The sequence below is a fragment of the Hetaerina americana genome, unplaced genomic scaffold (assembly GCF_022747635.1).
Source record: "Hetaerina americana unplaced genomic scaffold, ioHetAmer1.1.p SCAF_5, whole genome shotgun sequence".
Taxonomy (NCBI): Eukaryota; Metazoa; Arthropoda; class Insecta; order Odonata; family Calopterygidae; genus Hetaerina; species Hetaerina americana.
The window spans coordinates 72,676,804-72,690,994 of record NW_027287095.1 but is presented as its reverse complement, the minus strand read 5'-3'; the positions used below and the strand labels follow the sequence as shown (position 1 = coordinate 72,690,994).

The window sequence follows — 14,191 nt, the reverse complement described above, 5'->3', positions numbered from 1 at the left end:
GCGTGAGCAGTTTAGGATGGGAGGTCCTCTTTTCCTCGATCCGAAAAAGGCGCAATTTCCGTAATCCACATACTTTTCGATTCCCAGTGCGGCAAATTTTTCCGACCGAGCATATTTTCGCCTACCGACACGCAGTCAGTCATGGGCACTCATGCAATCGACGAGGACTCCCGCGAGCTCATACACCCAACACCGCTTACCCTCACACCCCTCGTCTCCATCGTCGGTGAATCAATTTTTTTGCCCGAATCACAGGAAGCTGCCAGTTGACTGGCGTCTGCGCCATTGGGGAACGTCTGTCCTGACCTAGACCGACTGCACCGCCGGAAATGACGAAATAAATGCTTTCGTTGCTATGGTCGGATATATAAATACAGGTGGTGTCTCCTGATCGTGGAGGGGTTCAATGACTCACTCGATAAAAATCGTTCATCGACTGTATTTACATTTTGCTTGTTGGATAAATTCATCTTATAATAATGTCCTCTGTTGACTCTTCTATGGTTCGGTTTTAACCCGCTTGCATTCTAACTTTTTGCATAATTTAATTTTAGGTATCTCGTCCTGTTCACCAATACCACCACAGTAATCAATCCTAAGGGCGGTTTGTTAGGTGAGAGTAGAGCTCAACTAAATACTAGGTCCAACGGCATGTGAATTGACGCATTACTAGGGTTGAGGGTCAGCCCTGGCCGCCTAAGGATTCCCAGAAAAGTCTAGTACCCGAAAAATCATTCAGTTTGGTTGAGGCTGAGAACCGGGGTACCGGAGGATACGGGTGACGCCTCTGGGCACCAGGCCCTAAATCCGCTGGACTACGACGCCCATTTTACCGATAATCTGGGGAAATATAAATGGGTAAATGATTCAAATGAGTAATAAAAGGTTTCATTTAAACAGCGGAAGACGAGAGATAGTTATTATTTAAAGGAGACAGAAGAGGAGTAATAGAAGAAGTAAATGACGAAATTATATATTGGTCGTAAATATATAAACACGTCAGTAATCGACTCAAAGGTTGGTTTGTCGGCGAGGGTAGAGCTTACCTCGAACTAAGCCCTCTTGTGTATGGGACCAGTCCTTTTCCCTGTGCAACTGAAGTTTTCCCTGGAAGATTTGGTACCCGAAAATTCACACACACATAAAGCTGAGAGGTATGAATCGAAATCGAACCCGGGGCCAGTAGCCTATTTCTCTACCACTAGGCATCCTACTCTACAACTAGGCTCCTCTAATTAGAGCTCGAATATTCTGGGATCTGCTGTCGTAAATTCTACGCTGCTCCTAACTGAGGTTTATTTCGAGAGATTTCATATGAGTTATTATGACTTATAAATGGAGCGTTTGAAAAAAAAGCCCAGTGGCAAGCCCGTCGTCCAGGTAATACTAATATGGGCATAACTCAAGAACGTGGGGAAGTACATAGTATTTCATCTAGTCCAATCCCTTTAATATGTCAAATTTACTTTCTCTAATTGTAAACCAGATAGAAGTCCCCTCGATGATTTACGTAATTCGTGGATTTCAACACTTGGCAATGGAAAAGGCGGGATTCCAAACACGAGAGTTTCCATAGGTTCGCCAGATAACACGCCACCCAACCAAGGTTGAGTAACATGAGCCACACCGGGGCTCATGTGACTTTGGTTTCCGAGAAGTATACCCTTCGCGTTTTAAAAAGTACGAGTAAGGAGAGTCGAAAATCATTTGGAAACGTTCCCGACGCTTAAAATATTTTCCCCGGGAAAATTTTCAGCGGTAATTACCGCAATGGAGTGCAATCCGATGTGTGAGACGTTTCCTAAAATATTCGGAGCCTGGCCTATACATAAGTAGACATCAATCTATCTCAAGTCGAGGTGAGTTCTGTTGAAAATAATGTGGCCAGTTGGTTTTAAAAAAAAAGTTCGACTCTTTCGCGAATCGGAGGCCTCATCATGTGATTCAAATTGAATTTTCATTTGAAAAGTTCAAAGTGATCCTAAGTCTGTGAATCTAGTTCCTTCCACTGAAGACCTAAATTCTTCCATCGGCAAGGACTCTATAAACGCCATGAATGTGCCGAAAAAAACGAAAATAATGGCTTTACCGTTACCCGATACCTTTGGTTAAACCCCCAAGAATAATTAATGAATAATTTCAATATGTTTCGGATAAATTTATGCTTCGAACCTTAAATTCTTTTTTATGGACAAAGCACTATTTACTATGGGCGTATGGACAAAGCACTATTTACAGTACTTGAAATGGAAATATTTTTCATCCTTTCTTCATTGCCGTAACTGCGAACCGTCTTCACATTCGCTTACTGCGTCCTTGAAGTTGGAGAAATAATTGGGTTGCAGCAGCAATAATTTATAGACCAGAAAACATTCCTCATCTTCCACTATGTCATTACTGTCACATTTTTTTTAATGAATCCACTGTCGCTGACCCTCAACAAAAATTTCTGTTCTCGACACTGTTCTGCTTCCTTCGCGCCTAATTTCGATAGTCTCGAAACCGGTTAAAACTGGCGCTCAGATTTTTCAGCTCAATAGTCACTCATCCCGCCATTTCGACCGGGAGATATCGCTTCAAGTTGTCTTGGGCGAAAAGATTCGGTCATCTCAAGTCGCCTCGATTATAGAACTAGCCTAAAAATCTCCTTATTACCGACTCGTGCTGTGCATCTACTAAATAGCCCTAATTCAATTATTTTTAACAGGGGTCATTGGTGCCTCAAACATGGGTGATGTGTAAACATGTCCTCTACCTGAACATCAATGTAAATATTATTCAAGTCAAAAATTTTGAACTAGTTCGACATTTTATGAATTTTTAATCGCCAATTTTTTAAGTAGAAATGTTCGTTTTTCTCTTTCTCGTAATCGATATTTGATCTAACGATATGCCCACTATAGTGGAAATATTTCACGATTCTCATATGGATGATATCCGGTTGCCCTAGTTCTTCGAGTTATTCGAATGTGAACTACGGCAATCAACCTGAAGTTTGAATAGATGTGAGTAGGGCTCACCTATTACTAAACCATGCGGCGTGAGGAGTACACTTCAAGGAAGAGAGCCCAGTGCCGTTCTCTGCGCCCCACTCCGCGGTATCCCGGGCCCTCCGATCTCTAGCCCAGCACTCTATCCACTGGACTACCGCGTAAACGTATTGGAATAGAGCGTCATCATTATTATGAATACATTTTTTTATAAATTGAAGGTCAAAAAGACAAGTTATTTTGTTAATGTTTCTTCTTCAGCTTTACGATAAATAAGTCGCGGGGAACGACAAACTAGGACTGAGTGCAGTAATAATCAAGACTTATCATTATGTATTTGAATTATTCACGCAATTAACTCATGATCTAAATACATATTAGGCTTAAAATTGTTACATCCGGGTGGTGTCTACTGATATGACGAGACAAGACCACATCGCCGAACAGTTGGAGCGATAAGAGACCGTCAATGAAACACACACGCTGTGTCTGGGCGGGGGCAATTCGGGAAGGATTCGAAATTTTCGAGCATTCGCAGCGACGAAATTTGGACCGCATGTCCTCCGATGAATTCGGAATTCAATTCGTCCGCAAGAATGGGAAATTATTGAGTCGTGGCGTTGAGGAGCGACGAAAAAATATGGAGAACGGACATAAGCGGAATGAATAACGAATTGCATAGTCTCAATTGATATGGTGGAATTATAACATGATAATCACCAAATAATATTACTTTTCAACTAGGTAAGATTTAATTACTGACCAGGTTTCAATGACATACAAGTACTCGTCCATACAAGTACTTGCACATCGTCTTCAAATGATCTACCTGAAGATCTACCTGGATCTAACTGAAGAGGATGTAGTACATCGAAGCCTGGTCAGTAATAAATTTTTATCTAGTGCTATTATTTGGTCATTAGAATGAATGGCCTTGCATACTCCGCAGCATATGGCTTTTTTTTTGGAGCCCCCTTCTCACTTTAGTCCAACCGGAGATATCCCAATTTCGCTTGACCCCACCCTCGTCAATTAGATCGAAGACTTAAAAGTTGACCGATAAATTGGCGGTGAGAACACTCCCTTGAGTCGATTCCCATGGTGGGTGGATATTCCGGTCGGTATATCAATATGCATATGATCTCGACCTTCAGCCCCCCCCTGGTCACTCAATAATCCGATTAACACCTTGAGTCACACAAAACCTTCCTGGAAATCTCCACGTCCGCGAGCAAGGCGTGTGACGTCGTGGGGCAGGTCTCATCCTCCCCTCCCTCTCGGCCCCGAGCGATCGGTTCCTCTCTAGTTTAGAAGGGGGGGAGGAGGCCAGGGATGGGGAAATCCACTCCCCCTTAACTCCCCTTCGTCTCCTTCATCGCTCCCCCCCTTTCGGCGCGACACCCAAGGGGGAGCCAGCCCACCCCAATCCATTCGCGCGCCAAAGTGTATTTATTCATTGGACGCCCAGTATCTCATGAGACTCTCCTCTGACGCGGTGTTGGTGTTCTGCTTATAGTGTGTTCACCCACCCATTTCGGGTGATGATAATACTCGATGAATTTACAGGTGGCATCTCATTCTGCGAAAGGGGATTGGGTCGCTGCGGTGGCTAGCGTACCTACTTCCCACCCATGGGAAGGCTGGGTTCGTATTGCGGGGGCGGTATAATTCTATTGAATTATCCCGTTCCCTAATTGGGGTGCCGTGTGGAAAGCACTTCAAGTGGAGTACGCGTTCGTCGTTAAACTGTTTGACCCCCTTGTGTTTTTCATTCGCTGTAGGACGTCGACGCATGATATATCTCGACCCTTCCCCCATCCCCTGAAAATCTACTTCCACATAATTACCAACCTATCCTTCCAATGAAGCAAACAACCCCAAGGTGTCGACCGTTTCCCCTAATGACGACTACTCGCTGTGCAAAGAAGTTTGAGACCCCCTTGGCATTCCATTCGGACGACTGTTTAGAGAAATTGAAATATTCTACATTCACGTGAACCGGCGCAGATTATATTTCGTGCTCTCGACCCCCCTCCCATTTCTTATCACAATTCCTTTAAGAGTAGTGCCGACACACCGACACTAATTCAATATCACTCACAAAACGCTCATTAATCTTTTCGCTCCCATCAACCTGTTGTACAATGATGAAATCCCTCTTTAACTTCGAACCGTTTTTAACTCCTCACGCCTGCCGTTTGAGCCGCGATCTTTCTCCTTCCTAATTGAATTCGGGCCTCCTACTACATGCTACTCTTTTTTGGCCTCCCTCATTAATAGAAACGAAACTTAACTGTTTATGTGGTGTTGTTATTTGTTATCCGTTAAGTTTTATTGACATCATTTGTTTTTCTTAGTTAATTGTCCAATCTAATTGGCCTGATTTTATGAAATGTTACGAACTACTTTGTACTCTATTCCGTGTGACTACTTAATGAGTCTATTACTGTTATCTATGCTTCATTACCTACCTGCATAACTGTTTCCACTTTTCCAATTTTCCTTTCTTCATTTATTTATTTATTCTTTCTCACTTCCGGTCGCCTGGCGAAGTTTTTGCGGGTTTCCCTTCGCCCTAGGGTGCCAATGCCGCTCCCGATGAAAATGTATTAGTTTTTCCGCCATAGCTACACTCTTTGTAGAACCTCGAACTATCTTTTCGTCCACCCTCGAATAGATTGCTCATAAAAACGGGGGTTCCGGATAGTTTATAGTTTTCATATTTTATTGTTGTTACTGTTATTTCTTCTCTCACAATAACGATTGCGGATTAAAAACCGTTGACATTGAAAAAAAAATCTTCTTTGTTCATTTGTCTATGTTTTAATGAATGAAATATAGATATGCATTTTAACAACCCAATTTAGTTAAGAGCATGCGTTGATTGTGCTCCTAAAATCTATATTTTCTCGGCAAACACGTGTATAAATGCGACGAAAGTTTCTGCAGAACCAAATCGGCCTATTTTGAATTGGCCGATTTGCTAATCAAGGGTGTATCAATTGATACACCCTTGATTCGATACAGAATTGCATCGATAATATTGAATCAATAGATCGAATTACGATACTAAACTTTTATCAGTAATTTCGATTCGGCTTCCCTAACTCGAATCCCAAGAATCAAACACATTTGAAAACAGGTACTTCCCCCGCTGCGTAAGTTCTCTCTCCCCCCTCCCCGCACGGTTCTATAAGTCTGTACCTGTAAGAGAGAGAGAGAGAGAGAGAGAGGGGGGGGTGGGCGGAAGGCGGAGTAGACCCTGTAACAACAACGCTGGCGATAGAGAGGAGTGAGGGGGGAGGGAGTCGGGAAGGGTCGGGAACCACGAGGAAGTCGTGGAAGGGACGGAGCGAAAGTGGGGAGTAGGAGGTGCTCTCTTCGCCTCTCCCTCCCCATCCCCTCCCCGCGTCGTCCTCCCCTAGACGCGGTCCGCTCCCAAGGACAGTGCGGGACAAGCCGCGAAGCTGTTAGGTCGCACTGGTTGTTCCGGCGTGTGACTTCACATCTTTGTGGTGTTGCGTGTGGACGTCCTTTGTCTCGCCGAAACGCGTGCAGTGCGCGCGACAATTCGTACTTCCGCCCAGGATTCGTGGTTTTTTTGAGCTTGTCGTGTGTCGGAACCACTCGCTCACTCTCCCGTCCCAACCCCCTCTCGTAGTGGAACAGAGTAAGGGAACCCCTTATTTCGTGGGATCCGCGAACGTGGATGTTCCCTGAGGTGTCCGAGTGCGCGATGCCTCCGCCGGCGGGTGGGTTCGACAGCGGATGCTGCGCGAGGAGCGAAAGATCCGGCGACCGGGTCGAATGCCCCCGTGTCGTCGTCAACGGCCAAAGCGCCGAGGATGAAAGCGCACTCAACGGGCACGTCGGCTGCGGAGGACACCATTTCTGCGGCGGTTTGGACGATCGCCCCGTATCCTATGAGTAAGATCCGCGGAGCACTCCTCCCTTTGTTTACTCTCCTCCGGTAGAATTTTTGGGGGTGTGACTACACCACCTTGGTGCGTCTTGAGCTTTCTGGCTTTAAACCCAGTACGTACCGTCGTTGAGTGTGTTTCTGTACCATGTAGTCGAACTTAATCTGTGTTTTTTCGAGATTGAGATCGGAGACTTGCTAGATATCGCTGGTTCTTGGAAACCACAGGGGTATAAGGGAAGAAAGTTTCCACTTCCCCCTCTCCAACCCCTACTTCAAGTGAGTGAATATTTAACGCCATATGGTTGGATTGAGCCCTTAATCCGTCGAACCAATTTTCTTAACTATCATTTGATTTTTGTTATGAAAAACATTTGCAGGAGATATCTGTATCCATTGTGTCGCGTTCGTGAGCTCGCGGCCGTGTGTGTATGTGTCTTAGCCTAGGTGATGTTTCGGCCTTCAGCCGGTCTACGTAACTGGACCATTGTTTTTCCTTCTTGTGTCTTTGAGTAGTTGAGTTAATGTTGTTTTAAGAATAATTGGTTGTGACTCCTAGCGTCAAGTCACATGCTAGATTTCTGCACTCGAGACACTCTGATTTAGCTGATGTATTAGACCCGATGACCCGATTGAGGAGGTCGCAGGGTCCGATCCCACCTGGTTCCACATTTTTATGGTTTGTGTTGCATTCTGTCTCTAATAAGAAAGTATCGGAACGTTAAAAGTGACGTAATCCGTACAGATTTCCTTAATACATTCACTTCTTCTCCAATTCAAGTAATGCTAACAATTAGCCCATTACGGCTTGTGAAATTCAAACATCATAGTTGGCTCGTCATTCTTTTTATTCCTTCCGCCGCCTTAGGTGTCTCAGGAATATTTGGTTCCCTCAAAGTCACACCCACGGCTTGGAATTCAGCCGAGGATGGCCATTGAGGCCATTAGACATCAATGCCGCGCGGGTCCTCCCGCCAGTATTTCTGCATTATGCCCACAACCCCCTTCAAAGTTTTATATCGCCTTATTGATTACCTTTGTTTCTTGGAAGAAGTATATCAAATATCGGTTTACAAAGTCCGCACCTCTCGAAGAGCATTTATCTCTTCGGTGCGTTAATTTCTTGCGCACTCTCTGTTCGCCTACCGCGTTAGTCGATTGTTTTACCTCCATCAGAGTGAAAATATCGAGGTTTTTGTGTTAGTAACTTTAGAAAATAGGAGATTTCTTGCCAACCTGTGGAGACAATAAATTGAGTGTTGTTTTTACACGAAAAGGGGATGAGGTGAATGTTGTGTTGTTGCTAGTTGTTGCAAGTTGTTCCAACCGATAGTTTCAGCTGGTTTCAAGGTCTCCTGTCAGGGGCGTGGTGGACACCGGGACGAATCCTTTTTCTTGCTAAATTTTGTCAATGAAAGAGGACTGATGTCAACGCCCGTTTTTCCGTAAGTTATTTCCACCAACTCGTGTATCTCATGTTGCGATTCTCGCGATGGAATCCATTTGCTTCCTCCCCAGCTCAAATTATTACAATATTTCTCCCAATTTTCTACGATATACCGATTCTTACTGAATGTGCTTATCATGAATTCGGTGCATGGGCATCAGTGGCCTCAGAAAGGTAATCTGACCTTATGGTTCACACAATGAGTCTCTTACCTAGCCTTCTTTTGGTTTCTTAGCCTCTATTTAAGCTGCCGCCTATTTAATGGGCTTCATTCATAAGGGTGATGCTCAAATTCGAGTGCAGTATCCGTTACAGATTTTTCCTTTCGAGAAATCAAGTGTTGAGTAGTGAGGTTGAAGATGTCATTTCTCGCGAAAAATACAAGGGTTCAGGATAACGGCTAACGAACGCGCTAGGTTAAAATATTTTATTCATTCGATTAGCCTATGCCGCAAGTTGTCGTTATTTTTACATATCTCTTGATTTTATTTTCCTGTGTCTCTTTAAGATCGTGTCTCGGTGGCAGAGAATTATTTTACACTTGGACACCGTATTGCGTGTAGCATTTGGTCGACATTATTTGTGTTGTACTTAGTTATTGATGAGCAGCAATTAAGCAGCACTTGACTTAATCGCAGCAGGACTAGTGTGGACCCACCCCTTGCCACGCACTCGGACGGAGGCTTGCCGGGTAATATGTAGACGTAGTAATCCTCATATTGTGCTATCAAGGTCGTGGACGGTGAGTCTGCTCCGATCTTGAAGAAGGCAGATCGTCGGGTTTCACTCACTTATTTGGTTATTTTTCCCCCGGTGAAATCTAGTGAATTACGTCAAGAGTACCCAGAAATTCTTTTGAACTGAAGCTTGAATTAGTCGTTGCAATTTTGTTGTCACAACCGAGTTTTTTTTTACAGAGTTGGGAGTAGTCTGATCCCGTACTGTATATGGGTGCAGTAGGTGTAGCAAGCCTGTAGGGCCCGATCAACAGCGAGGCCTCTTTTTTTTTTAGAAAATTCATTTCCTTCCAGCAATTTTATCATTTTTTCACTGACTGAAACAGCTGGGAAAGTTGATGTTTCCTTGCACACCTGACACCACGCGACTTATTACCGTCAATTGTAAAGGGTGACATGTCATAGGAGGCGATAGTGAGAAAACTCGACCACTTCAATGTTTGTGCGCGCGTGAGGAGGCGATAGTGAGAAAACTCGACCACTTAAATGTTTGTACGCGCGTGTCAACCTTTGTTATATGAATGGTGCGATCTACCAGCGACTCTTAAATATTATTGCTAGATACGGCGCAATTTCCGAAGATAGATCATTAAATATACGAGCGGGTGTTTCATCGGTCCGGGAGGATTTATTAGGCTTGATATTTTTCAGCGAACGTTCTATATTCCATTTTATGTGATTACAATTTTGGGCATCGGTTGACCGGCACGATTTGGTAAGTTATCGGAGGTATTATGTGAGATATCGGTGAAGACTTCTAAAGAAAGAATTAAATAAGTTAGCCTATTCCAAACTGCTTGTTACTCTTCCGCCTTTATCAGTTAGAATGAATGTTGACTTATTCCCCTGAACTTGTCCGACGTATGACCAAAATTTCTTGGGATTCTCTTTCAAATTTTCTGCTAACCTTCTGAATTCTCTTAGCGCTTTCCGAAATTCATTGTTGGCATTCGCCCTAGATATCCTATAATCATAAGTTATTCCTTTTTTTTCTTGCTAGAGATTTCATCCCTAATATTTTTCATCTTGGCGTGACATAGCCTTTGACGTCGTAATGCCTCCCTAACATCCGCATTGTACCATCTAGGTTCCGTGTTATCTCTTATAATAAATGTACTGGGAATGAACTGGTTGACTGCAAAGAGTGTGATCTCAAGGAAGTGATTCCACCTATCCTCAGTATTTTAATGATTATTATCTTTCTTAAAAATAACAAATTGATTCTGTTGCAGGCACTTTAGGCCATTGTTGTCCCCTTCTGTAAACAAATTTTCCTTATAGGCTTCTTATTTCGGACCCCATGCAGCGAAAACAGCATTTACTGCCCTGTGGTCATTAATTGTCTATTCGCTGTCGCTCTATATTCGCGAGAACTATGAAAATATTCAGACCACTGGGAATTCTCATAGGACTATTGATAAAAGACGAAAAATTCCCTGCCTTTTCCTCTTATCCCATTTACAGTTGCCTGTGAGCCAACCGTCGTCCCTGTCTGAGGGAGATGCGAGTTCTGTCAGTTCTTCCGGCAAAAGGAAAGGCTGTTCGCACTACGGCGGCAGGAACGAAAAACCCGCCTTGGTGATGGAACACCACTCACACATTAGCCCAACCTTTGTGTTTTCCCATGTGTAACAGTTCGCTTACTTGCCTCTGGTACACAGGGAAAGATACTTAATTTTCTGCTAATGAAAAAAATTTCATTACATCAATTGAAAAAACTCCCAAGGTCAATTTTGTCGGTTTTGTTGGGACTGAAAGAGTTTTTAAGACCTTATAAAAATCGAAAATTAATTGTTGAAAGCCGTTGGGTCTCGTAAAAATGGTTTGAACTCATGACTCCTCCTGGCATCGAAAGATCTGTTGAAATATCATGCTTCTGGTATACAATGCCGTCGCCGTGTTTCTCTTCACCCTTCATCCTTCCCTGTCCATCCCCTATGGCGCAAATGACCTCAGTTGTCGGTCGCCTCCCCTCAAAAACTACTACTACTGTTGTCGTTACGCATTAACACCATAGCTAGAGCTCTTGCTTGGAGAATACAAAGGTGAGTTTCATAAGGGTCATATTACGAACGACATATGTAGACGTGAATAGCAGTCGGAACTAAGCGGAATAATATTTTTTTTAATTTCGTAAATAAATGTCGAGATGAACAATAATCGAGGGTATATTTTCGCGGCATAATTTCGGAAGGAAAAAATGAAATATTTAAAAAATCGTCAGACTTCTTTTTGCGTGGTTATGGATTGTGTTAACACGGGCGAAAAATGATCAATTTGCCGTGAATCGTTTTGCATAACCCGGGATCCTGTACCTTCGTCCCCGCGAATTAATTGTATGCACTGAATTTGTTGGCCTCTTGTAAATAAAGGTACAAGTAAATTAATTATCTATGTATTGCTTCATTTGTGAAAATCGTCTCCGCGTGGGCTCCCATATATCCCTCTCATCCCAGAACTCCGACGTCCACAACCTACGTCACACCCTCGTACCTTAAGTGGTGTTCGTTCATGGTTTTCAAAGCGACCTACTCTACCCCATCGTTAAGGATGAATCGGAAGGTATCTTATGCGTCATGTATGCTGTAGATGGAAGCATGGGCAAGGGTAAATCCGTGCTGAAATTTTGAAGAAGAAAAAACATTTTGCAGTTGCCCACTATTTTACGTAGATAAAATAAAACGGTCGTATTTGTATTGGTAAAACTAAGGCCCCACTTTAAAAATACCAAGCGTGAATCGGAAACCTTAGCCTTTTAGTCAAAGCCTATTTAGAAATCGGAATGAATGACTTGTGCTGTGAAGAGAGTGGAATTATAGTTTAGATTAAAAGTTGAAAAAATTCAAAATTGCCCTTTATTTTTCTGAGGCAACTCTGATCAGAGAAATCCGGGAAACAATAGTTATTTTTGGCGTTAAAAATCGTGAACGACGCTGAATTTAATTAATATGTTCTGTGGCCACCCCGTTTTAAATAAATGCGCACTCCGTCGTGGATGTGCGACGAGGCGATGGGATTTTCCTCGCCTCCAGGAAAGAGGAGGCCAGCGATAATAAGTCGGGCGACCCACGAAAGTAGAATTCTTCGACCTACCAACCGACGCAACAGGTGGTTTCAGACGGGCCCGTCCGTTTAAGTTCAGGAAGTGAAGTGTTCATCTTTCGTCGGTCATTGCCGTCCTAATTTCCGTTTCGCCTCTTGTTGTTTTAATCTTGTTTCGGTCCCTGCCTCGGGCCGTCAGTCATTGTCGACGCGTAGTACGTACATCCCGCCAGAGTCAGTCTCACATGCACGTTTACGTCGTCCACCCGCTGAAGAATTTTCATTATCTGATCCGAGTTCAAGCCAGCAAACAATGACTAATTCTCGGAAGACCTTATGAAGGTCTTATTCTACCAAGCCCGACTGGGATAACAGAAACTTAAATGTGATATACCCAAAGCCGTAATCTTTGTTTTCACTTATCGTTCATTTAGTTTAATCTTGGTAATGCGTCAAGAAGCAATGTGCATAGGTGAGCGACATGAGCGTGTCTGTACAAAAAGATGATAGGTACATGCTCTAGAGGGCCTTCATCATTTATCATATGATTTATAATTTTACTATTTCTGGTATTTTATCGGTTGAGGTAGGTTTTATAGTTGGACTCTGCTTTTTTCAACGATAATACTGTAGACCAAAACACTCCAGGAGCGTTGACTAAAATCGAAAAAAGGAAAACTAATTATTGGTTTTAGAATATTAATTTAAAAGTAAAGTTATAAAGTAAAACCCAAAATTGTCTTTGGATTCACACAACTTTCTGGGATCTTGGGTAGATTATGTACAGTTTTCGGGTTTTTTTATAATAATGTTTTCGGACGTGTTTGTGCCAGTAACACATAATATGAGTTAAATGAAAATCTTACTTCGTTTGGCCTATGCCAAGGTGTCTCTCCTTCGGTATCTTTAAAAAAAATGTCGCTTGTTATGTTCGGGAACATGACGCGATTGGAGTTTCACCGTAAAATTAGGTTGATATATTAATGTGATAGATAAGATATTTCTACCGAAAATTATTCTGTAAGGTCCAATGCTCCGCCCTTTCTTCCTTGTCGTTCGTTTCGAGCAAGAGTTCATGATGACGGCTTGTTCCATTCAAGGCATTCTACCTCGTATTAATTGGTTGGTTTTTGTACGCTCCTGAACGACTATTATCTTCTACGAATCTAATTTTGTCTTGTATTCTCTACATTATATCCTTCTTCAATTCTCCGTAACTTTTGCCTGGCCTTATACTGTCTAAAAAGCCTACGACATACTCCCTTCCGCCTTGTAAATCCACTAACCGAACGTTCTGCCTAACTTCTACGTATCATTCTCCCTTAGCCTCCTCTGAACCACCCTCAGTAGCCTCATCTCTTCGCCTAGCATATTTAAAGCGTCATCGTCCTCTGTCTACAATTTACTGTCCTCATTCTCCGCTACATGCACGTAACAAAAGTCTCCAATCTATGCTCTTCCTCTTGCCTTGGAAGACCCCAAGTCTCACATTCAGAAATCACTACCATCCACTCATTATCAAGTGTTAACTCATTTAGTATTAACACCTCTACTTGGTGTGCCCATCATCTACTCATTCTTGCACTTGCTTCCTTTTCTAATACTAATTCTCTCCTATCTCCCCTCTTAAAGCATACTTTTTCCACAAAAATACTACTCTTTCCACCTGGTCTGGTTTATACCCGCCTTATACCATAGAGGGAAATGTTAAACCTGTCAAATTATTTATGTATGATAACCAATCTATTTATCTGTCGGTCGACGAAGGCGTTCCAATTCAATCGTTGCCAATGAATATGAACAGCTTCCTCTCCTTCCACTCTTTTATTGTTGATATTCTTTTATTGCTGACGTCTCATACGCCAATGCCAGCGAGGAGTTGTCATGTAAACAGTCCTCTGGGAAGTTTGCCCCGACTTCCGATTCGTGTTCTCATTAATTATCGTGGGCTCTACCGCGCAGCCTACTACTATTCCTATTCGGGTTCCCACAGCACACTCTCCGGGTCAATTGCCATTGTGCCTTGCCGCCTCCAACCGGTAATCCTCCGTACCAA

At 43.0% G+C, this 14,191-nt stretch overlaps 1 protein-coding gene across 5 annotated transcripts in view; it reads left to right on the top strand.

Annotated features, from left to right (window-relative positions):
* The window catches only part of Nt5b (5' nucleotidase B), a 203,909-nt gene that overhangs the window by 136,408 nt on the left and 53,310 nt on the right, over positions 1–14,191 (top strand). Inside the window, exon 1 of one of the 5 annotated variants that reach the window (XM_071592911.1) lies at positions 6,450–6,917. The exons of the other annotated variants lie outside the window; for them this stretch is intronic. Coding sequence (XP_071449012.1) covers positions 6,700–6,917 — 218 coding nt within the window. The 5' untranslated portion in view covers positions 6,450–6,699. Of the gene's footprint in view, positions 1–6,449; positions 6,918–14,191 lie in introns of those variants that run through there. 5 annotated transcript variants of the gene reach the window in all.